Source organism: Spinacia oleracea, chromosome 3 (assembly GCF_020520425.1).
Source record: "Spinacia oleracea cultivar Varoflay chromosome 3, BTI_SOV_V1, whole genome shotgun sequence".
Lineage (NCBI taxonomy): Eukaryota > Viridiplantae > Streptophyta > Magnoliopsida > Caryophyllales > Amaranthaceae > Spinacia > Spinacia oleracea.
The window spans coordinates 14,397,202-14,420,466 of record NC_079489.1 but is presented as its reverse complement, the minus strand read 5'-3'; the positions used below and the strand labels follow the sequence as shown (position 1 = coordinate 14,420,466).

Sequence of the window (23,265 nt, the reverse complement as noted above, 5' to 3'; positions counted from 1 at the left end):
CTCCCAACATATAAGTGTACAATGCCCTCCCAAAACTCACAACACTCGTGTGTCTAGAAAAACATACACTCAACCTAATAGTCGACTCGGAATATGTCATGTCATAACTTGCATTGATAAACAACTACTTTCACATTAATATGACTCTATGCACAAAGGTCGGAAGGTCTTCAAAGCTTGTAATGATAGGCTTAGGTAGGGGTGCGGTAAATTTGGGTAAAATGTGAGCTTAAAGCCTTGGCTTTGGGGAGCATAAATCCTAGCAAAACCATGATCAACCACAAATGATGACCACCACTCTCCCACTCAACACATGATGAAACAACAAACAAACCACACTATACTTTCTTGCCTTTCTTTCACAATTAAAATCAATCACTCATAAAGATAAGAAATTACAATACTTGAGTGAAACAATGCTTTGAATTTTTCTGAGAGTAATGAATTTTTTTCTTTTTCTTTTTATTTTTTTCAATTTCCTTTTTTTTTTCCTTTGGAAACCTTCATATTTTCTATTCTTCTCATCTCTTTCACTCTTCATTATTTTTTTTTTCTCTTTTTCAAACAACAAACAAGATAAGAAGAACTCCCTTATTTCCTTTTCAACACTCACTTTGTGCTCAAAATGTAGCACACTACAACTCCCTCACCTCACTTACTATTAGCTTCCCCAAGCTAGGCTTGGGACTAGTAACCAATGGGGCTTTCATGGGCTTGTAATATGGCTAGTCACCGAATAAAGGGGCACAAGCAATAACATGGGTAGAAAAGGAGGGAACAAATGTATCTAGATTCATCTAAAGGCTACCTAAACAGAAAAATGCCTTCGTCCTCCACAATGTGCATGTATATGAGTCATAAAACACTACTAACAGTTGCAAACCAATACTCAAAATCAATGACACACCAGGAAGCTATCACACATCCTAACCAAGTCAACTAGCCAAGCACCAAGTCCACAAATAGTTAGTCAGAGTTGACTCATGTTAAGGCATCAAAACAATCGAATATCAAATCATGGCTAACACATCCACATTGCTCGTCATCAAATACCAAGAATCAAAACAATTTTCAATAAAAGGGGCACAGGGAAGCATGATATTGTATTCATCGGAACGTATTTTTGTATTTTTTTTTTCAAAAGCGATAAACTAATCTAGAAAGCAATAACACATACCTCCCCAAAGCCAAACTCAGCAATGTCCCCAGTGCTTAAAGGAGTGGAGATCGAGGGTCTCAATAATCGTTGAACCCCTCCGGGTCCAAGTCTTCTATGCCTTCCGCTCGACCTTGGTTTGAAACTTGAAAGCAATAATAAAAGTAATTAACAAAAGTTTAGAGAAAGAATAAAAACTAAGCAATAAACTAAGGTACTAGAAAAATAAGATCCCAAATAATATGTCTAAGGGCTATATTTATAGTCTTGCCCAAAAGTAGAAGAAAAAAACCGGAAACAAAGCAAAAATCCGTGCTCAGGGGTTGTCGTCGCCCGATCGGGCAATGTGCCGCCCGATCGGGCGATCTGCTCGTCAAACTGCACGATCTCGTATCTTAAAAATACCATATCTCCTTCGTTATAAGTCGGAATTAGGCGAGTGACCATTCGTTGGAAAGCTCTTGAAGTCTAGAATCCAACCCAATTTGAATCGCTGCATTTAGAGTTGTATAACTCGAGTTATGATCAAAAGAGTGGACGACATTCAGTTTTCTACTTCTTTCACTATTCGCTTTGCATGAAAATTCTTCCAACTCAATGTTTGCGCTCTCGAAAGTATATAATCTCTTGTATTGATTCAAATAAGTAGGAAATGCACAAAAATATGTTAATTCCTACAATGATGAACCTGAAACTACAAACACACTACAAGGAGCACATTAGTACTAAAAATCGCTCCGAAGAGCTCATTTGAGATCAAAAAGTACTAAGGGACGGGGATAAAAACTCTATATAAAACGCATATATCAGTACCACCTCCCCCTCCCCTCTCTCTAAGCACATTGTTCTTGATTTTTCTAAATTTTGGGACGCTCAAAATAAAAAAAGGACTATAGAAATGAGACGGAGAGAGTACCACAAATTAGGATCGAAACTTAACTTGATTATGCCTAAACAACCGTCCCCTACTCCATCTTCCCCGTTCTCCATCTCCCCATTAACTCTCCAACCTTAATTATTTTCAATTTTAATTTAATTCGATCCCCAAATCTTCTCTCATTCTCCTGTAGCGTTCATTCAAAATTTAACCTCCAACTAATAGAATTTTTTACTGATCCTTTTTGAAACGGTAGGAGGTTATAGGGTGTTTTAATTCAACATTTTGATTGTTTATTTTCATGCATGCAATTCAAGTTGTAGTAACACCTCCCCCCTCTCTCTAATCACGTTGTTCTTGATTTCTTAAGCATATTGGAAGTATATTGTTTATTTTTCCTGCTTAATTAGTTGCAATTCATGTTGTAGAGAAGGAGAATCTTATAATGTATGGTCTCCATGCAAATGATTAAAGGTAGGTAAATCGTCATCAATATTTTGAGCTTTTAGGTGGTTTTATTTAGTTATTTTTGTTGTTAGAGAACTTATAATTAGTTTTAGTTCTCCAACAAGAAAAGTTTTGTCAATATAGTTCAATAGTTAGAATTTGGCCTTCCCTTAATTGGATATCATGAGTGTAGTCGTACACTGTAACAGTTTTGTTTGATTTTTGTATAAAAGATATGTTATTAGTGGTAATAGGTGATTTAAAGTGGATATATTTTTTCAGGGGAGATGAACATAAGTAGAAAAATATAATGATTAAAAAGACAAGACTTCATTGTCATTTGGTTTAAACAATTTCTAACACCTGCTTCAAAGCAACATAATTTCTAAACTCCATTACATTACCAACATATAACCAGTCCGTTCATTGAACGGGCCCAAAAACTAGTTAATAGTTAGAAACTTGTCGTTTGACGCAACGAATATGATTACCTAATATATTACTTATCCTCAAACCCCTTATATTTTGTCAATCTTTCATATTTGGATCAATTTATTATAAATCTGAATATGATAATTACTACTACTGCTAGGAATATAAAGATACAATTATCCCCTTTTAAAAAAATAAGATAGAATTTCAAATAGTAAGTTTTCACAAATGTAAAATATCATAGAGAGTGGATAGAATAGTCAAAGAAGAAAAATAGATAGAATAATAAAATAAAAGTAAAAAAAATTAAGATAATTATTGAAATTTTTGTAAAAAATATATCTCATAGTTGTATTCACATTAAGCATTAAAATAAAAATCGAAATTAAATTTCTTGAAAAAAATAAATATTTAAACTGGTAGTTGTGAAATCTACCTCATTACGATAAAGATAAAAAAGATAAATATACGGTAGATGTGATTCTATTGTTTGAGATAGGCGTAGGGGGTGCAAGATGAGTACTTTGTTCTTAGGTTGAATTCAGATTTGTTTAGGACTCGTGGGTTGTTCAAGGATGACCAAATTAGACGTTATTATGAACCAAAACCCAAATAAAAGGGCGCCATTATAGAATTTTAGATAAAAAAATATTTTTGGGTGCAACCATGAAAGAAATATATAATAGAGTTTATTTACATTAAACCTTTGATATTTGAATTAATTCATACCATAATAGAATTTTACTTGCATTAAACCTATATTATGGGTAAATTTATAAAAGTATACTCCTCTTTTATAAACCAGTGCTATATCACAAACACATTAACACACAAATAACTAACTCGAGTTTTACCATTATTGAACTAACTACTCCCTCCGTCTCTTTTTGTTCTTTACGTTTGATGTTATTCACGCGATTTAACGACCATTTAATGTGCATTGAGATTACTCTACTTTTTTTATTTAAACAATAAAAATTACGTTTATTTATAATGTTTTCACTTTTATAAAAAAATCTGACATTGGAAAAATGAGAAATATTTAATGTCCAATGGATTTAATTGGTTAAAATAATATTTGGGCACAAATTCTGATAGAATATTAATGTATTATGTGATAATATAAAAAGAAATGTAAAGAACAAAATGAGACACCCGAAATGGAATACGTAAAAAACAAAAAGAGACGGAGGGAGTATTTTATACTACAACTTGAAAAGGGGCCTATTTTAACTCACAAATTCTTATTTACAAAGGGTGTACAATATTTATTGTACACCGAAGTAAAAGTTAACTCAAAATGTTTAAAAGTTAAGCTTATATAGGTAAAAGTTATCTATTTTTTAGTGATATTTTTTTTCATTTTAGTAAAACTTATTTTTTCAAAATCAATAATAATGTATAAAATTAATCATTTAACCCTTTAAAATATTTTTCTATCAACTGTTTTTTATTAATATAAAAATTAATCAAAACTAGGTTAAAGTTATAAAAAAAATGGGTAAAAGTTATCTTGGTGTACAATAAATTTATTGTACACCTTGTGCGCGCAAGACCTTTTGATTTTAACTTTCAATTATAGGTATAATAATTTTTTTTTAAAAACTATTTGTATGAGATGATATAATAAGACAAATATGTACGAAAATTGGCAAACCCATGCATCGCACGGGCTTCAATACTAATTCAGTAGTTTGCGAATATAAATAAGCTTTGAAGAAGTCCAAACTTGAGAGACTTTGATAGTACCAACTACAAAGTACAAACTCATTAACCTCCCATTAGCAATGAACCATTGGACCTTGTTAAATTACTATGGGTGTGCTTAGAGCTAAGAGATAACTAGTGCTACAGTCAGATCGTATGACATACTCGTACAATTTGTCGGATTCTCTCCCATCAAACGCACATACTCACCTCCCGCGAGAAACACTCTCCTGCAGCTCCTCTCTTTCTCCGGCGAACTTTCCTTAGGGTTAGGGTTTCCGATCCTCCGACCACCACCACCACCACTCCCCAATGATGGAACGCCACAGAGGTGACCGTGATCGCGACCGCGACCGAGATTACCGTGACCGTGACCGCGACCGCGACCGCGACTTCCACCCCCAGCCACGCCGACCTTCTCGATTTACCGACGGTCCTCCGGATGAACAGAACCGTAGCCCTGGAAATTACCGCGGCGGATTTTCAAGTGGCCGCCGTGCCTTTGAAAGCCCTCCTCGCCAACCCCCCGTTGGCGACAATGGAGGTTTCTACCCCCCTGCAGGTGGGCCTCCCGGTGGTTTCTGGCCAATGGGCGGAGAAGTCGGAGCTCCTGAAGGAGGTTTTGTGAACGATTTACCGGGTCCTCCCCGGCCTATGCCGCCACCACCTCCTTCTGTTACTGGTCAGAAACGAGGGTTCCCTTTCTCTGGCCGTGGTAGCTCACCTGGTAATTACGTTTCTCTCTCCCCAATTTTCAAAAATTGAGTTGAATTCACTCTAATTTAAGTTTGTATGTTCCAATTGGTATATTATCTTGCATTATGATCTCCGTTAATGTTCTTTTAATAATGCACCGAGTGTAGGGTGTAAATTGTGCATATGTTCTTTAATTGGAGGAACTAGAATAGCACCTGTTCTGAAATTGAGCTTTATAGTTTTGCTTGCTACTAGGATAGACAAAACTTAATGATTCTGTAGTTTTGTTATTGTCATGTGGCTGTATGCATGTTTTTTTTTGTTGGTTGGCTGCATCTGGGATTGTCTTGAGTATTAGAGAGTAAACAGATGATTAAGCCTAGGAATAAGAGGGTTTTGAATAGAGATGACACTGAATGATGAACAAGTCAATGTTATCCGAAGGAATTGACCCTTTGTATTGAGATTATCATTCCCTTCTTTTGGAGATTATCATCATGAAGATCTCCAACCTTTGATTGCATCTTCAGGATTAGGAGGGAAGTATAGGCTGATTGGACCCTTTAATCTTGGTTTTTTGGAAGGTACCTACCGTTAGCATGACCGGAGCTAAAACTTGTCCGCCTCAAAAACACATCAACACAATAATCTTCTTCCTCATAACCAAACCGAGTTTTCCTTGGAAGCGTATGACTTTCTTTCTTTGTTTGTGCATAAAAAGATTCAATTCTTTCTTTGCTTGCTCGGTACATAGAGGGCGTACCGTCAGTTGGTCACATTTGTCAATACCAAAATCCAAATCTTCCATCCAAATGGTGCTTCAAACGAAATGCTCCCTCCTTTAGGAACTTTTGGACTTATGTTGTATGTAAAGTTGTTCTTGTAGTTAAGGTCTGGCCTTTAATTTTCTCATGTTGGATTCTTAGGATTCGGTGATCCAATGAAGGAAATCATCAGGATCGAGGGATTAGTAGGGTCCGCTAATCTAATCCCGAAAACACACAACATGCAAACAACTTACAAGCGGACACTGAAACAAATACAGATGCTTTTAAACAATCCGTAACATTCTATGTCACAAACTAATAACATAGTAACATGCTACTACTACCCTTGTGGGGATGAGGGGAGGGAACTTTAAAATAGAGAACGAAAATCAACAGAGTAGGAGGATAAGAGGGGGATCAAATTATAATTGAGAAAAAAGAACAAATTTTTATTTTATTGTTTGAAAATTTTATCGCTCACAAAACATTTGATATTTATAACCATTAACCAACACACATTGGCAAAAGCGAAGAACTGCGCAAGGCATTGTTGCTTGCATACAAATTTGGCATACTCTTGGTGCTTGTTGAACATAGGTGTGCCCATGCGCCCAAGGCGCCTCACGCCAAGACGTATCCGTGATGCGCTTTTTTAAAACTAAGTAAGCTCCATGAGCCTATATGTCCGAGTTATCTTTTATGTGTAGTCACCCTTCACTCTTCAGTGATCTCAAATAGATCATGGGCTTGCCTGGGTTGTGCTTAAGCTTCTGATATTGGAGTCTACTAGCTGTAGTCCTCCTTTAGATCTTCACTACATAGTGAGTCTTCCACCAGCTTTAATTGATCATGGGCTTGCTTGGGTTGAGGACTTGAGCTTTAGCTTAGGCCGATTGAGTCTGCAAGCCAATAGACGTCCTTCGCTACTGAACTTATTTTGAGCTGAACCACATTCAAGTACCTATGTGCCATATAGATTGGGAACCATCTTTATTTATGCTGTGCAGAACGTGGATCAATATTGTATATGGAATGCCAAGGAGCAGAAGTCACTTATTCTTATGAAATGCAGTATATTAGGTCTTACTATTTAATCATTAACCACTTAATTACTACTCATGGATTGTTAAGTTGAGTATCGATTTCTGTATAGTTTAACCAATGGGCAATAGTTTAACCACTTAATTCACCAAATTTGCTTTGGAATTCAGTTTGGATCAGTAGTAATCTGCTGTTCAACTGATTGATTCAGACTCATTGATAAGTTATTACTTGTAATATTTGTCTCGAGTTCACGACTCATACTGTACTGTTATCTTTGTAATGAGGTAAGTACTCTAGGTTCCTAATTTGGCAAATTTTAGAGTAAAATTAGTAGCTTGAGTGGACTGCATACTGTTGTCATATATGTAGTTTTGTTGTCACTGCATGCATCTTTATTTCCCAGTTAACTATCTGACTTGTGATTTTCACTTCCAGAGCATTTTGATGGGAAAAGTTTTGTTAAGCTCTTTGTGGGCTCTGTACCCAGAACAGTGACAGAACAAGAGGTAAGCTAGTCTAAATCTTCTTCTTAATACGTATTTCCTTGTGATTCTTTGTTCCAAAGTTACAGAGGAAAAAGTATCTGGTATTGATTTGGTTGTTTGTGGAAGAGAAATTTCTGTTGGTTTGTAAGCAAATTTATGGGAAAAGTGTATTTCAGTTTCATCTAGTTTTCTGGCCTGTGCTGATAGTTGGACTTTTGTCTAAGCAATATCCCTAACTTTGGTCAAGGCATATGTATTTTGGGCATGAGTGGGAGGGTCTAGATAAATTCTCGCTTCTTCTGGGTGCCTTTTTTCCCAAGCCCAAAAGGTTGGATGCTCTTCCTAAAACCTCCAACCCCCATGTGAGGGTTCTGGTAGTGAGCAACAGACTTACCTATTAGTGTATGCAGTTGATAATTAAGGTCTTCAATGAGCAGCAGACTACGTTGCTCTAATCTGCAGCAAGACCTGCAAGTCTACCATTCAAATTTGTGGAGAGATTGTTATGGAATTCAGAAAGGCCTGCAGAAATGTTTTCTAGAACACAAATAGCAAAGCGTTTCTTACTGTATTTTCATTATCGTTACCCCAATGCCTTCAAAGAGGCTCCCGCAACAAGTGGGGTAGGGGGGTCGGACGTACGCAACCTTATCATTGCAATTGCAGGGAGGCTGTTTCCAATTAACCCATAACTCCATAAGCGATAACATGACGCCAGGACGGCCATTTTCTACTACATGGAAAAGAAGCGAAAAGGTTTTAAGGGCCGTTTTGATCTAGTCCGTTATATCCCAAAGTCAAAAGAACAAATGAATCTTTGGCTCTATTCTTACTAATAATATATAAAAATAAGAACAGAAGCACTGCTAGGAGGCATTTGGTAGATATCAGTGATTGTATAGTCTAAACTCGTGAGTGGATTCAATTTATGTTACTCAGACTCTTCATTTCACTTGAAGTATCCGTGTCGGACAGTAGGGTCCTCGACACTACGACATGGGTGTGGACCCTCCAATGTTTCATTTTGGGATAAATTGCAAAATTTCACAATTTAACCAAGTTGGACCTTTGAACGCACCCGTGTCCGAGGCAAGTGCCAGAGTGGACAAAGTCCGACTATCATAGGATTCAACTAGTTGCCTACTTCCCTTACTGAATCTTTACAATATCTGGCATATTGTTGATGTGTCATGATTATTCTTATCAGATTCGACCATTGTTTGAAGAACAAGGAAAGGTTTTGGAGGTTGCTCTAATAAAAGACAAGAGAACGGGACAACAACAAGGTATTTGTTTTGGAGTTATTTTAAATAATTACTGTTTAGATGCCTTTCTCTTTTCAGGTTTGCTCCTGTGATGTGCGGTTGATGGGAGCAAGTGTAAGCTATGTTTCGTCTCAGTTAGTTTTCGCAACAATTCCGGGCCTGTTGATTTTGGGTGCGACCTTTCTTTTAAGTCTGCACTTTCAATCACGAAGATGCAAGGGATGTATATAGACCTACTTAAAATTGTCTGTGTAGATCAGTCTAGAAATTGGAGCTCAAAGCCTCAAACTCCTGCTCTGGTGCTTGTGGCTTTAGCAGTGAGGAAGGCATTACCCAACAAGTTATTTGTAATGGGAATGTCTTCTGCAGAACAATAAGCTAATTGTATGTCAGGATGTCTTGTTCTGAAACTGTTGTACAGAAACTCCATCAAAAAATTTGGAATATTATTTGAATGGGTGTTTGAGACATTTAATCTAAAGGGATTCTTATTGGTCAGATTTATTTACCATGGCATCTTGCACAAACTTGAATCCCTAGAATCTCTTTCTAGTAGTCTGAATGTTGATGGATGAGACGGTTTTGGGATGTTTGATGATTAACCTTTTGCACCTCTCAGGTCTCTTGTCATTGGTCTAATAGCTTTATACGGTGATGCTTTTCCCCCCTTTTCAATAGGGAATTAGTGGTTTAAGTTCTTGTTTTCGTATTAATTTAGTTTACAAAGTCTTGTACATGGCACCAGAATGTATGTTGTTTCCACACTTTACCGTTTCAGTAGGATGCCGGAATTTAGATTTGATATATATTCATTTCCGAGTAAACCACAGTGGAGTCCAAGTCTCTTTTGTTGGATACAAAAGCTTTCAACTCGATGAATTGGCCAAGGAAAGTGCCGTCTTGACTTTTGTGGGGCTAATTTTAATTTAATTATAATGAGCTCTTTTTAGCTAGATTTACTTAGAATTGTTGATCTTTTAGGATTTGGTTGCTGAGTGGTGGTATCATAGTTCTTTATTTTGCAGCACTGGATGCTTGATTTTTCACAAAATTTGGATCAACCCTTTCTTCTTTTACCCTTCTATTTTCGTACAGTTTTAACATTTATCTGTAGCTGGTTTAGTTAGTGTTTTCTCCTGGTATTCAGTATCTTTAGTATCTGTTTCTGGGTTGGTTCGTTGTTTCAAAATTTATGGAGACAATGGCTTAAATTATAGGGAAAGATGGGGCAATAAGCTCTATCTTCTTGTTTGGTTTACTCATCTGCTGAAGAGATAGTATTGTCTAGTTTTGATAGTGGGAAATTTGTCTGATTTTAGTTCATTAACATCTCGGAAATAATCTGTCTTAGTTGGGGTTGTCAACCCAATTTCTATGCTCTCCTGACCGTCCATTCATTTAACCATAGGAAATCAAGCCATTTTGTGAATTTAGCTATTTTTATCTCAATACCGAATTCAACACTCTTGTCTGATTATGAATCTCGATCTTGTGTTGTTGAATTTTGAAGTGATGTTTTCTTTTAGAAGCTTACTGTATGCTTGGCAATAAGTGCTGATTATCTGATGATCTGAGATGTGGCTAATTGTTGTGATTGGCCTCTTATATTTGATCTTCATCTTACCTTGAAACTACGTCTGTTGGATACTGCTAGACACTAGCAAGTGGATGGGTGATTGAACATTTAAGTTTGGACTAAAGATATTGCGGAGATGACTATTTTGTGATTACATACTAGTCATATACTTTGGTAATGTGGACCAAAATTTCTTATATCACAGCTTTACATATTTAAGAAAGCTGGCTCTGGACCTCTGGTACCTCATAGCTTTGCTTTCATATGGGCTCCTTGTCTTTGTGATTCACCTAGGTTTTTTGAATGATTAATATGGTATGTCTTGTGGCGAGTTATGTTACCCCTCAGCATTTACCACGATTGTGTATGGTATGGTTGCTATCATTCTTTAGTTTTTCGCAGTCAGGATGCATCTAAATCTTTTGGACTTTTGGGAACCTTTGTTTTCAAGGATTTCTTATATTGTTGCACAATTTATTTTGACACTATTTCTTAAACTAGTTAGAATTGATGACAATGTGATATAATAATTCAATATAGCTGATTAGCTGTATACGATTGCTTGGTTTAGTTCTGTATTCTCATAAAAATATTTGGTATAGTAGTAAGCCTCTGGAAGCAAGTGTTCTCAGTGATGTTTTATGCTGGCTTTCGGTAATTCACATGAAGTCATATTTTCCAGGTTTGTAATTATGCGCGATTCTGATTTTTTTAAAAATCACAGCACCTATCTACTTTGTGATCTCGAGGGCTGTTCGTCCAATTACTTTTACGATTTCAAATGATATCAGCAAACATTGTCAAATTATCGTTGGCTATATGCCTATATGTGACAAGCTGGATCAATTATTGCGTAGCTTGATCTTTTCTCTAGTTAGGTTGTTATTTAATGACATTGGTAACTACATTTGGTGAGCCAGAGGAATCGTCACTTGACCCGTTTGATGCAACAGTTGTCCTTGCTATATGGTTATTGTCATCTTTAGCTAATGTCATTCCAGAGATTTTATGAATGCTTCTGGATCATATAATCACTATTGTTCTTCCTTGGTTGCTACCATATTGTGGTAGTCTTGTATGTAATTTTTATGATCGTGTCTTAGAAAAGACTTGTATTCACTGTTGGTTTTCTTTCTAGTCTTCTTTAACTGAGCTTTGTGACATCATTCTACATACGCAAATGTGTAGGCTAGCAGGGGTATATGGCATGACTTGCTTGCTATCAGTGGTTTAGGGTATTGTCATTAGAATTCTTGTGGTTTTTTAATATTCTTTTTCTTTGTGTTCTATGCGTTGAATGACACACAGCGCTGAAAGTCTGGGCTGCCTGGCATCACATGATGTATCTATGTCCTTCATTGATGTGTCTGGAACCTCGTTTCTTAGTTTTTAATCAGTTATCAGCGAGTTCTCGTATTTGTAATCTTACAGAACAGGATGAACTTATTATATATTACATTATTCTTGATCCAGATGCTATTGTGAATTCTGTGTAGCTTGATAGCTGTAAGCTATGCAGAGATATTGTTATGATTTTATCGACTAGCAGTTTTAGTTGGGCTGTCATTTGTGAATCGGAGCACCTTATTATTGGTTGTCAGATACCGGAGTGGAGAGCGAGAGCCGATTTTTATGCTATCTATTATATGGAAACCCTTCTACTTCTTTCATATTTGCGGTGAACCAATGGTTTGTGCCTTTTTAACGTGAAGTGTTAATCCTGGAATCCTGGACAGTATCCAGATTGTTAGGCACATATTCTGGAGTTGGTGTACAACTTCTCAAATGTTTTACCTATATGTCTGCGGTTCTGCTCGTTACTGATCTAGAATAGATGTGGCAATTTTAAGAGGTGGCTGGAGATTTTGTTTCTCAGATTAGATGCTTTCATTGACAGACTTGCTACTTTTAAATTGCGATACACGGATTATGTTCTTGAGTCATCTATGTAGTAACATAGAGTTGTTGCAAGGTGAATATTGGTTGCTATGTCTAAGATATGTTGTCTAACATAAACTTGTACAGGAGCAAGATTAACACTTATTCCCATGTAATGCTTTCTTTGTGAACATTAAGAGCCTTTTTTTCCCGCTCCGATCATGAAAGGGGGAGAAGTTCTTGCTAATTATACTTGAAAGGGAAAGTTACCAGTGTCAAATGTTCACTTGTGAACTTTATGGCTTGCTAATTTATTGTTTGTTAGCAGTTGTCTAGGCAGTTTTGGCTTGTTAACAGTGTATTTTACCAAGGTTGCAGCCACCATGTTGTACCATATGTGTATTATGTGCTATTTTTCCCTTTTTGTTATTTCTTACTGTTTAATATTGCACTGCTGGATGTATAATCTAGCTCAATGAATCATTGTATGAGGAATTTCTTGACTTCTGCAGGGTGTTGCTTTATTAAATATGCTACTTCTGAAGAAGCAGACAGGGCAATTAGAGCTTTGCACAACCAATATACTTTGCCTGGGGTGAGTTATCTTGCCTGTGGAGCAGTTTGACATTTTGGATTGTGTTAATTATTCATATTTGTCATCTTTAGGGACTTGCTCCGGTACAAGTAAGATATGCTGATGGAGAACGTGAACGTCTTGGTAATGGTGCGTAATCTCCAGGGTTCCATGCATTAAGTTTCTTCACATTTTTTCTTTCCTTTTTCTGTGTGATCAACCAAAACTTTAGCTACTAATTTGTCTCTCTTCAAATCACCAATTCTCTCCTGTGTTCTTATGCCTTCTTTTCTTCTATTTAAATAAATTATGTATATTTTCTGTTGCTGGGTTTTAGGAAAGATAGGGGTTGGTGGAGAAGACTTGAAAGGGTGATATTAATTAACTGGTTAACTAGACACTATTCTTCATATTGTTTGATTTTGATTAAAGCTCAATATGTTGTCATATATGTTAGGTGCAGTTGAGTACAAGTTGTTTGTGGGGTCACTGAACAAGCTTGTTACGGAGAAGGAAGTGGAGGAGGTATCTTTTAGATAACACTATCTTTTTTCAGTGCTTGTATTCTATAGTTTGTTTTGCTTATCTAGCTGATTGGGTTTACTTATTTTTAGTTTACCTAATTGCTCTTGTCTCCTGCTTGTTCATGAGTCCCGTTTCTCTCCATTTACTTTTTTTTTCCTTTTTAAATTTATTTTATGTGTCCATTACTGATGGAGCCAAAGATTCATTTGTTCTTTAGGCTTTGGGATAATGGACTTAATCAAAATGGCTCTTAAAACCTCTTCACTTTTTTTCCATGAAGTAGAAGATGGTTGTCTCGACTTCACCTTATCGCTTTTGGGTCAATTGGAAACAACCTCTCTGCAATTGCAGGGGTAAGGTTGCGTACGCCCGACCCCCCCTTACCCCGCTTGTTGCAAGAGCTCTTTGAGGCAATGGGGTAATGATAATGATGAATGAATGGTGTAATTTCTCAATTTTACCTCTTTCCAATTTTAATTTTAGTTGAATTAATCAATCGTCAGTGATCAATTAGTAAGTCTGTAAGAGTTTTGCTGGAGTTCAATTTTTTGTTTAATGGTGTCAGCTTCTGAGCTGTAGTGATGATAGGAGGGGGATTGGGGAAAAGGGAAAGTCAAAGGATTGATGATGGAAAAGCTAAGCAAAGCCTTCTAGTCAAAGCATTTTGACATTTTTAACATTAATTCCATCTATTGATTGGATATTATTGTTACTTGTACCTATCACAAGATCTTTTAGTTTTTTTTTTCCTTTTCAAAAAGGCTTCTCCTTAGTAGCTCCCTGTTTCAATGATTGCTCCAGCCTATAGGAAAATAGCTATTTTCAGTATACAGACCTGTTTTAAGTGGAAAAAAAAGTTATCCACTTTGGCAGCATTTTTCTTACCTTGCAACTTGTTTAGCATAATGGTAGATCGGGTTAGCTCCATCAGATTGAGTTTTGGATTGGTCATGGATAGTAATATTTTCCTTTCTCATAACCTCTTGGAAACTGCAGTTAGTGTTCTTGTCTTTGTAAGAAGAAAATAGTTCCCCCCCTCATTCATGACTACATTTACGGCCTCAACCATCATGGTTCATTCTTTAAACTGTTGCACGTTCGAGGTTAAGAATCGAAGAACCTGTCAATCGATAATTGTGAAATATTCTGCTTCACTTAAATAGTTGCTTCGACGAAATCGATTTTTATGATCTAGAATTGAACTTATAACAATGAGAGGTCGCTAGGTCAGAAACAGAGACAAACTGGTTATTTTGCGTCATTAAACAGGGGCTAGTCATTTCACTTTCCAGTTAAGGCACTATTAGAATACTTCTTTACACTGCCCGAACAAAAACCATCATATGCACATGTTAAACCAACTTTTTCTTTGACAGCTCTACCAAATATTTCATAGTACCACTGTCCACTACAGCACTTCATAATACTACCTGAACACTTTCTAGTACCATTAAAAGCCTTTATATAGTACGACCAATGCACATTGGTCTTCCGTCATTTCGCTTACCAGTCGAGGTACCAGAATCCTTCCTGGTTCTACACTTTTACCAGAACAATTTTCAGTACCACTTAAAGGTTTCGTAGCTATCAGAAACCGTCATAACAATGCACTACCAAGATATGGGACAATTTTTTATTTATTTTTTATTTTTACATTAGTGCTACCAAAACATTTTCTGGTACCTCTGTATTATTGTATAATTTTGTATCACTAGAAGACTTTCTAGTAACACCAGAAGCTTTCAAGTACTACCGAAACCAAAAACTTTCTTAGTGCAAAAATGTTGTTTTTAATAGCTGTTATAAGCCAAGTGTGACCAATACATGTTAGACGTTAATACGTCCTCTTGGAGGTTAGAGGCATGAGTTTGAGATTATTGCCTGGGGTGTAGGGCCTTGTCTTACCTACCATAAGGTTCTGCACTTCTGTTTCCCAGTCTGCCATTGTTTCATATACATACCTTTGTCTTTTGTACTATGAGTCTATGATGGTCACCTTTCTTTTTCTTCCCCCTATTTTAGGCCATGTTAGTTTCATAAAATGTATCCTCTATTTTCGCTACAGTGTGTGTTAATACTTATTAAGTTGGATTTTCCCTTTAAACAGATATTTGCACCATATGGTCGTATGGAAGATGTATACCTCATGCGTGATGAAAGGAAACAGAGTAGAGGTTTGTTGACTTATGCTCCTTAGTTTGATGAATTACTTTTCTGGAACAAAAAAAGCTAGAGAAGAAAGACAAGATTTACTAGCATTTTTACGTTTTACGCTTCTTTTTGTCCCCATAAAAAATGATGTGCCCGTTTCCAAATTGTATGTTCAATACCTCCCTGGCTCTTGATTTATTGCAAGTTTATAGTCTGGCGCAGAGTTGAGAAAAAGCAAAGGGGTACTTATGGACCAAAAGACCATGTGATTAGAAAAGAGAAATGCAAATAAACATGTAGGCTGGGGAAGGGTTTACTTGTAACTTAATAGTGAGTGAGCACATCCCAATACTGAATTGCTGCAATAATTGTGAAACTTCCCAAAATAGAAGTGTTGCAATAATTAAGAACGAGGGGAAATAGGTTTATTAGTTGGGATTTGGGAGTAACTCAGTGTGTTTAGATATCCCTTGACCGTAGTGCATCTATGGAATTAATATTCAGTTATTATATTTGTTAAAGCATTGATGAATTGTATTTAGTTTTATTGCCCGGAGGGAAATGAAGAATTTAATTTTTCTTAATGTCTTGACTTTTTGTTCTGTAATGTCTGTCATTCTCGTTTTATGAAAATTAAGAAATCCCTATCTTGAAGTACTCCCTTGTCTCCCTCTCCACCTTGAATTAGTATGTAGGCAATGTAGCGAGTTTAAGTTCACACTCGTACTAAGGTTACAGTTAATAGATAGGTTGACTGATTAAGTCATCTGTTGTGTATTTCTTTATGAAACATTTATCATGTAAAGAAGCATGAAATGAAGGGCGATGTTGAATATTCTGATATTTTGCATTTAACGGGTAAATGGGCATTTAGTAAGAGCCAGTGCTTACAAAAAACGAACAATTATTAAAGGAGGTAGGGTGAAGATAGATAACTCCGTAGAAGAAAGTTTGACAACCTTCTACATGCCCAAGTCAGTTTTCCTTTGTCAGTTGTCACCAATTTTTTGGGGTTTCAGTCAGTGACTCAGTTTTCACCTCTTGTTACCAGTTTTTTCTTTCTCACTGATTTATGTTATCTCTATTTTGTGAAGGATGTGGTTTTGTCAAGTTCTCCAGTAAGGATTCAGCAATGGCAGCTATAAATGCTCTAAACGGAATATTTACAATGAGAGTAAGTATGTTTTTCATTGTGGTCAACTTCTTCCCATTGGTAGTATGATTCGCCCCTACTTCAATGAACACTATTTGCTTGCAGGGTTGTGATCAACCTCTGATTGTTCGGTTTGCTGATCCAAAGAGACCTAGGGCTGGAGAACCAAGGTTTGGTTTCACTTATACTTGGCGCTTAAATTTGTGTCTGGTTTGTTTCATCTTCTAAAACAGTTTTAAATGGATTTGATGATCCAATGGCGAGTTAATTGATACAAACTGTAACAAATAATCCCAATTTGTAATACACAACTATATAATTCTGTTTTCTTTATAGGTTCCACTCCCTTTGACTTTCCATGTGTCATGTAATTTTCTTTTGTTTTGGGTAGAGTTTGCTAGCTGTTTATTCATTGGACTTGTTACAATTTTCTTATTTGGCGTCTTTGGCACTTTTTTGATGATATCCAATTCAATGTTAGCTTATAGTCTGCTGAACATTATGTCTGTCTTTCTGTAGCCGGCATCTTAATGGGACGTGCAGATAATGCCCCTCTATACAATCTATTCCTGTTTAACTGTCAATTAGAGATTGATAATCTTGCATCTTGTTCCCATTATTCCGATGAAGATGGTGTACTTCTCCCTGCTTTGGGAGTTCATATCTAACATAGACCCTTTGGTTTAGTGCATTAACTTGGTTTCTGGTCATGTTAGTAACTGGAATGTAGGATTCAGGTATGAATTTGTTGTGTGTGAAACTGCCAATGCTTTGGATAGATGTTGAACACTAGGCTGCTAGCCTGCAACTGATTCACCATTCAGTCCTTCACTACAGATGATGTATTTCTTGGTTGAGAAAGGGGGTTATCAAGGTGGTGTATATGAACTTTATTTTTTTTGCTTTTCTTAGGGCTGGTCCTGCTTTTGGAGGGCCAGGTTTCGCTCCTTCCCCAACATCAGGGATCAGGTACTGTGCACTTCTATTTTGAGAAATTTCTTCTTCTTTGAGGGTCGGGGCGGGGGGAGTTCAAGGTTTGTTTTGTTACTAATTTAAAAAATTGATTAAACAAATGATAACTTAAATTGGTCGGATGACCTTTATGTAAACATTACTTCAGTTAATGTGACAATCTTCCAGTTGATACCTGCCTTTTTTTTTTCTCAGGCCAGCGGCAGCCTCTAATCCCAATATTCCTGGTCCTATTGGTGGTCAGGGACCACCAAATGCATGGCAGCCTATGAGTCCGCAGAATCTGGGTCCATCTCCTAGTGCTGGTATCCATGGGTTTGGCAATCAGTTTCCTCCTAGGTCTGGTGACACAGCAATTTCATCAACTCCTGTAAGTGAAATCTATGTTACTTAGACTTTTCATTTTACCTTAAGTACCCATGTCAGATCCTCGACACTCGGACATGGGTATGGACACTGGAGTACTGGACACTTCATTTTGGACCAAAATCATGAAAATTTTCTCAGAATAGCCGACTCAGACACTTGGACACGTATCCGTGACCGACATTGGTACCGGAGTCCGAGTAACATAGAGTGAATTAGTGAAATAATGTACTGGAGTATACTCTTTTATAACAAATTCCTGTGAAGAAGAAGGAAACTTGAATTATAAAGAAAAGCTTGGGATAGATATGAAATGGTGTTATGTATATATACTTCTCAGTTAAATTGGTAGACATATTTAATTCAGATTGGGTTCGATAAGGTTACACCAGGCTTCACCGTAGTTTGTATTTTTGAAAATATTTCCAATTGAATCATGCTAGTTGCATCTACATATCAAATGATACTTCTCAAAGTAAGAAGTCTGGTATGAGGGTCTTAATAAAGTCGCTTTTTCTGCTTCAAAAGATAGCTACATACAGTATATTATATGATGAAAGCTCTAATTAAGTTGCGCTAAATTTCGTGTTCTTGTGTATTAGAAAGTCCGGGTGTACGATTTGAGGGTTTTTGTATGAAATATTTATTTTCTATAACAACGAAAATATGTCAATTGTGGAGAAGTTACTTATTTTGCTCCAATTGCCAGGGTTCTCATCTTGGTGCCCAAGGCAACCTTACAGAAGGTTCTGTTGGAGGAACTGTTTCTGCCGCTGCTACATCTCCACATGTAGGGTTTTTGTCCTTCAAATTTGTACATCTTGTCCCCTTTTCTTTATGTGTATTAATTAACTTAAGTGTACTGTAGAATTTCAAACAATATTTTTCACAAGTGCCTCCAAGTAGTCAGCAATCTCAGCATATATCACCTCTGCAGAAGCCTCTTGAGTCACCTCAGCACTTTCCACCCCCCTTACAACTACATCAAGGTGCAGGAACATATACTCAGGCACCTACTTCTCAGGCCTCGATGAGGCCTCATAATCCCCAAACTGGTGTTCAGGCCCCATACAGCCAGCCATTTCCATCACAACAACTTAATAGTTCGACTGGCCCTGTGCCTCCTCAATTTAATGTTCAGCCGAGTGCCACAGCAGCTATGGCCTTACAACACAGGCCTAATGCTCCATCTTCAATGACTAATACTCACATGCCGACTTCGACTCCACAGCAACCTCTTCCCTATCAACAATCTCCTTCTCAGATAACACAGATGTTGTCACAGCAAAGACAGACTCTGCAAGCTAGCTTTCAGTCGTCTCAGCTGGCATTCTCACAACTTCAACAACAGGTGCAAATGATGCAACCCTCAATGCAGAACCAACCATTACAGCAGAATTTTCAGGCTTCTAGGCAACAGGTAGGAGATAATTCTTCCATTGCCTTCTTATAATTTGTTATTATAGCATTCTTGCAGTCTTGTTTGTATGATTGTCTCAGGCCTCTCAGCTGCGTGATTGTTTTTGTTACAGTGAATCATTGTAGGTCTAGTGTTTTGTTTCTGTAACTTGATTTTATGTTATCATGTTTTCCCCTCCCTTTTCTGCAGACAAGTGGGTATGGCAGAGGATTAATTTTGTATTTTTTTTATCCGCCTTTATGGGTTTGTGTATTGAGGTTGTGGTTTGAAGTTTTAACTGTCTGTTCTGAGGTCATCGTGTAGATTGTCTTTTGAGCTTTGTTATCTTTTGTCCCCGATTGTCATGCAATGAGTAGTAGATGTTGCATGCACTTAAAGTCTTAGAGGCATTGTTGTTCTTTTGCAGTCACAATGGACTGGTGCCACACCAACAACAGCTGCTAGTGCACCTGCTGTTGCACTACCGTCTGAGTCACCTTCTACACCTATTGGAAGTGCTGCTGCTGCTGCTAGACCAGCTCCAGTTAAATGTAACTGGACAGAGCACACCTCCCCTGATGGGCACAAATACTATTATAACAGCGTAACTCGTGAAAGCAGGGTAAGATGATATTTCTTTTGCTTCTTAGATGTGTTGTCTTAATTCTGTTTCATTTATCAATTTCATAACAAGCTAAATTGTACACTAAAATTTTGTAGTGGGTGAAACCCGAGGAATTGGCGTTATATGAGCAACAACAACAGAAACCAGCTGTTCAACCACCCTTAAACCAGCCAAGTCTGCAGGCTATTCCTAATCAGCAGGTAACTCAAACACAACCACCGCAGTTTCAGACACAATATCGCCACACTGAGCAGTTTCAGAATCCGCCTTTGTCATCAATGGTTAGTCATTGTCCATGTTTTCTATTGCAGATAGTCTTTACAATGTAATATGCGTTTGCTTACTTGTGTTTTTGTTGTCTCCTTTTCTCTCTGATTACAGTACCAGGCTCCTCGAGGTGTGGGCAACATGACTGCTCAGGTAGGTTGCTCTATTTATTATTTAAGAATTTCAAAGTCACACTCTCTTTTCTCAGGTTTCTAGCGAATATTAGGGTGGTATAACTCAGTTTATCAATAGGCACTGTTTGATATGTTTGTCCTGATTTAGGACCTGTTCTATAACAAGCAATCAGTGTTACTTGAGTTATTGTACTTGTTACAAATGACAGCTCATGTACAAAATCAATTGTAAGTGATGGGCATTATCTGGGTGATTTGGAGGTTAAATTCGCTGGAATGCATAATCAGGCTCTCTATCAGGTCGGAGTAGTCGACCATGTAGTTTTAATCTAATTGTACTTCACGTAGCGGGTCGTTGAATTTTATACAGATACATCTGATCTAGAATATTTCCGATCCTAAATATGAAAAGTGTATGAGTTGCCTTTTTCATTTTAGTTGAAAACAGACATTAAATTAATGTGCAAGTTTCACATGCCTTATAGATGAGCTTATTTCTTCATTCTGGTTTATCAACACTCTAGTTAATTAACCTTAAGTTTTATAATTTTTCATGGTCAACCATGGAAGGATTCAACTGTGCCTCCCAATATCCACAATTTTGAAATAGAAGTTGTAGCTTGGCTGTGTTGACCCAATATCCACAATTTTAGGTTTCCAAGACTGGAAGTTCTGAGATTATCTATTTCCCGGTCATTTAAAGTGATATTATGTTTGGTTCAGCTATGTAATTTTTTATGTGTTAAACATGGCATAATTAGTGCAGATTAATGTGACAACAAGAGAATTTTGTTGATTTAAGGAAATGTGAATCAGAATTTGCAGTAGTTAGTGTGTTTGTGGAGACTTTGTATTTTAACAAATTGTTACAATTGATGCAGAGAAGGGTATAGATAAGGAATGGGTAGTAACTACTAACTAGTAATAACTTATGTAGTGGGAAGTCATCTCTATTGGAATTCCTAGGCAGATATGTCACCATCTTTTAACCCTCTGGGATGTAGTGTTCTTTTCTTGTCTTGAATAAATGCTCTCTTTGTCCTAGATAATGGGTCACATTTAATTGTAGTTTCAAGGATTAAGAGTTAAAATACCACGAGGTCCACGACTATTGTTCATTATATAGGATTTTACATCTTCACTATATTATTGTAAGTTTACTTTGAATTCTTTGTCAAGGGTATCACTTAGAGTAATATGTACTGTTTAAAAATTCAACTTGCTAAATTTAGGTGTTTTTTTTTTTTTTTTTTTTTTTGCAACGGCTCGGCTCCCTTCTTTTCTACTCTTTGTTCCACCTCAGGTCATAACTCCCCTCGTTTCGGTTTTTACTGGAATCTTTGAGGCCTAACACCTGATTGTGTATATGCATCTGTGCGACTGTGCTTGTGTAAAATGAGATATGATGAAGCTGATATGCCGTCTTTCATTCTGCAGGAGGCTTCTTATCCACAATTACAAGCACCTCCTAGTTCAGGCAATGATATTGCTCGCTTCCAACAGGTACTTGCTGTTCCTGTCATCTCATTTGAAATGAATTTGTACTTCAGATATGGTTTTTCATGTTGTGGATCGTATTTTGAAGGGGGCACAGCCACAGGCTACACAGGATTGGGCTTGGAAGAGCAACTCTGGAGGTTAGTTGAAATCTGTCCGAAAAAGGTCAAGTTAGAAGGTGGGGGTAAAAAATTGATATGCTGATTTATTGGCTTGTTTTGTTTCCTTGGGTACAAATTGATGTAGGTACCTGAATTCACAATCCAGCCCAGCCGAATAATGGTCTAGTCGAGTATTGGTTTAATCAGAATTACCTGTGCGCTGTGTATGTACAGTAAATGTTGGGCGTTTTGGTCATGTCCTGTTAATTTTTTCAGCCTCATCATGTTTAGTGTCTCCGGTAGGTCTCCTGATCGCACCAGTGTAAGCCTGTTGGTATTGAGGCGGTCATTAATTAGCAATTAGATAGAGCTTTCGTGTTGTAGAATATGTAGTAAGTCACTCATTCGCCCGTTTATTTTTATCTTTTTTGTTACTTATAGATTCATGAGATTAGGTGCTCTAATCCCAACATGGAGTGGGAAATCACCGGTGTAACAGCGAAAATATGTACCATATATTTATTCAACATCACTTATACCAGGGGAGATAAATAAAATAGATTAGTGAACATTGACTTCTCAATTAATTTTACTATGCATACAAGCTACATGATTTCTGCTGATTCTGCATACTCTTTGTGCCCCAAAATGATGTTGTGGCCGTGTATTGGTCAGGGCAATGGCAATAGCAATAGCACAAACTTCAAGACGTTTGTTCACATGCCACATCATAAAGGTTTTTGTATAGGGCCATTAGTAAATTTTATAATTTTATTTTTATACTAGTATAAAAAAACAAAATCAGTTTTTTTTTTATCATTTATTTTAGTGGGCCTAAAACATTTATCAAATGAAAAAGATGAACCTGTTTGTAATTTTAGTAACTTTTTCTCGCAATAAAAGGTTTGTCAACAAACTTCTGAAAAGATGAAACAAACCTTTTGACAAACATCTTATTGCTATTTACAACCCTATATATATTCTTCATCTTTCTTTAAATTTTTATATTATACGGAGTAGGAAAACGAACATAAGGTTTTATTCTAAAATTTCCGATTCGTTTGGAAATAATAATCATAGCCTTTTACGTAGTTTATCAAAACATAATTTAGGTAATGAAGTAAACTAGGTAATAAAATGGCTCTCAAAACTTCTTTGCTTCCTTTCCTTG

General features: G+C 36.8%; 1 protein-coding gene across 3 annotated transcripts; it reads left to right on the top strand.

Annotated features, from left to right (window-relative positions):
- The first annotated feature begins 4,650 nt into the window (after positions 1-4,650).
- Positions 4,651-22,677, top strand: LOC110798328 (flowering time control protein FCA). Of its 3 annotated transcripts, none has more exons than XM_022003505.2 (19): positions 4,651-5,346; positions 7,562-7,632; positions 8,819-8,897; positions 12,843-12,925; positions 12,997-13,054; positions 13,368-13,429; positions 15,537-15,603; positions 16,675-16,754; positions 16,839-16,903; positions 17,646-17,702; positions 17,901-18,075; positions 18,781-18,861; positions 18,940-19,491; positions 19,898-20,092; positions 20,191-20,376; positions 20,477-20,515; positions 21,934-21,999; positions 22,082-22,133; positions 22,240-22,677. In XM_022003505.2, the coding sequence occupies exons 1-19, from the start codon at positions 4,932-4,934 to the stop codon at positions 22,245-22,247; spliced, it is 2,391 nt and encodes a 796-aa protein (XP_021859197.2). In that variant the 5' UTR covers positions 4,651-4,931; the 3' UTR covers positions 22,248-22,677. The 3 variants fall into 3 exon arrangements, with proteins under 3 accessions (XP_021859197.2, XP_021859196.2, XP_021859198.2); XM_022003504.2 differs by having other exon boundaries at positions 4,662-5,346; positions 13,362-13,429; XM_022003506.2 differs by having other exon boundaries at positions 4,677-5,346; positions 13,362-13,429; positions 22,091-22,133.
- Positions 22,678-23,265: the final 588 nt, after the last annotated feature.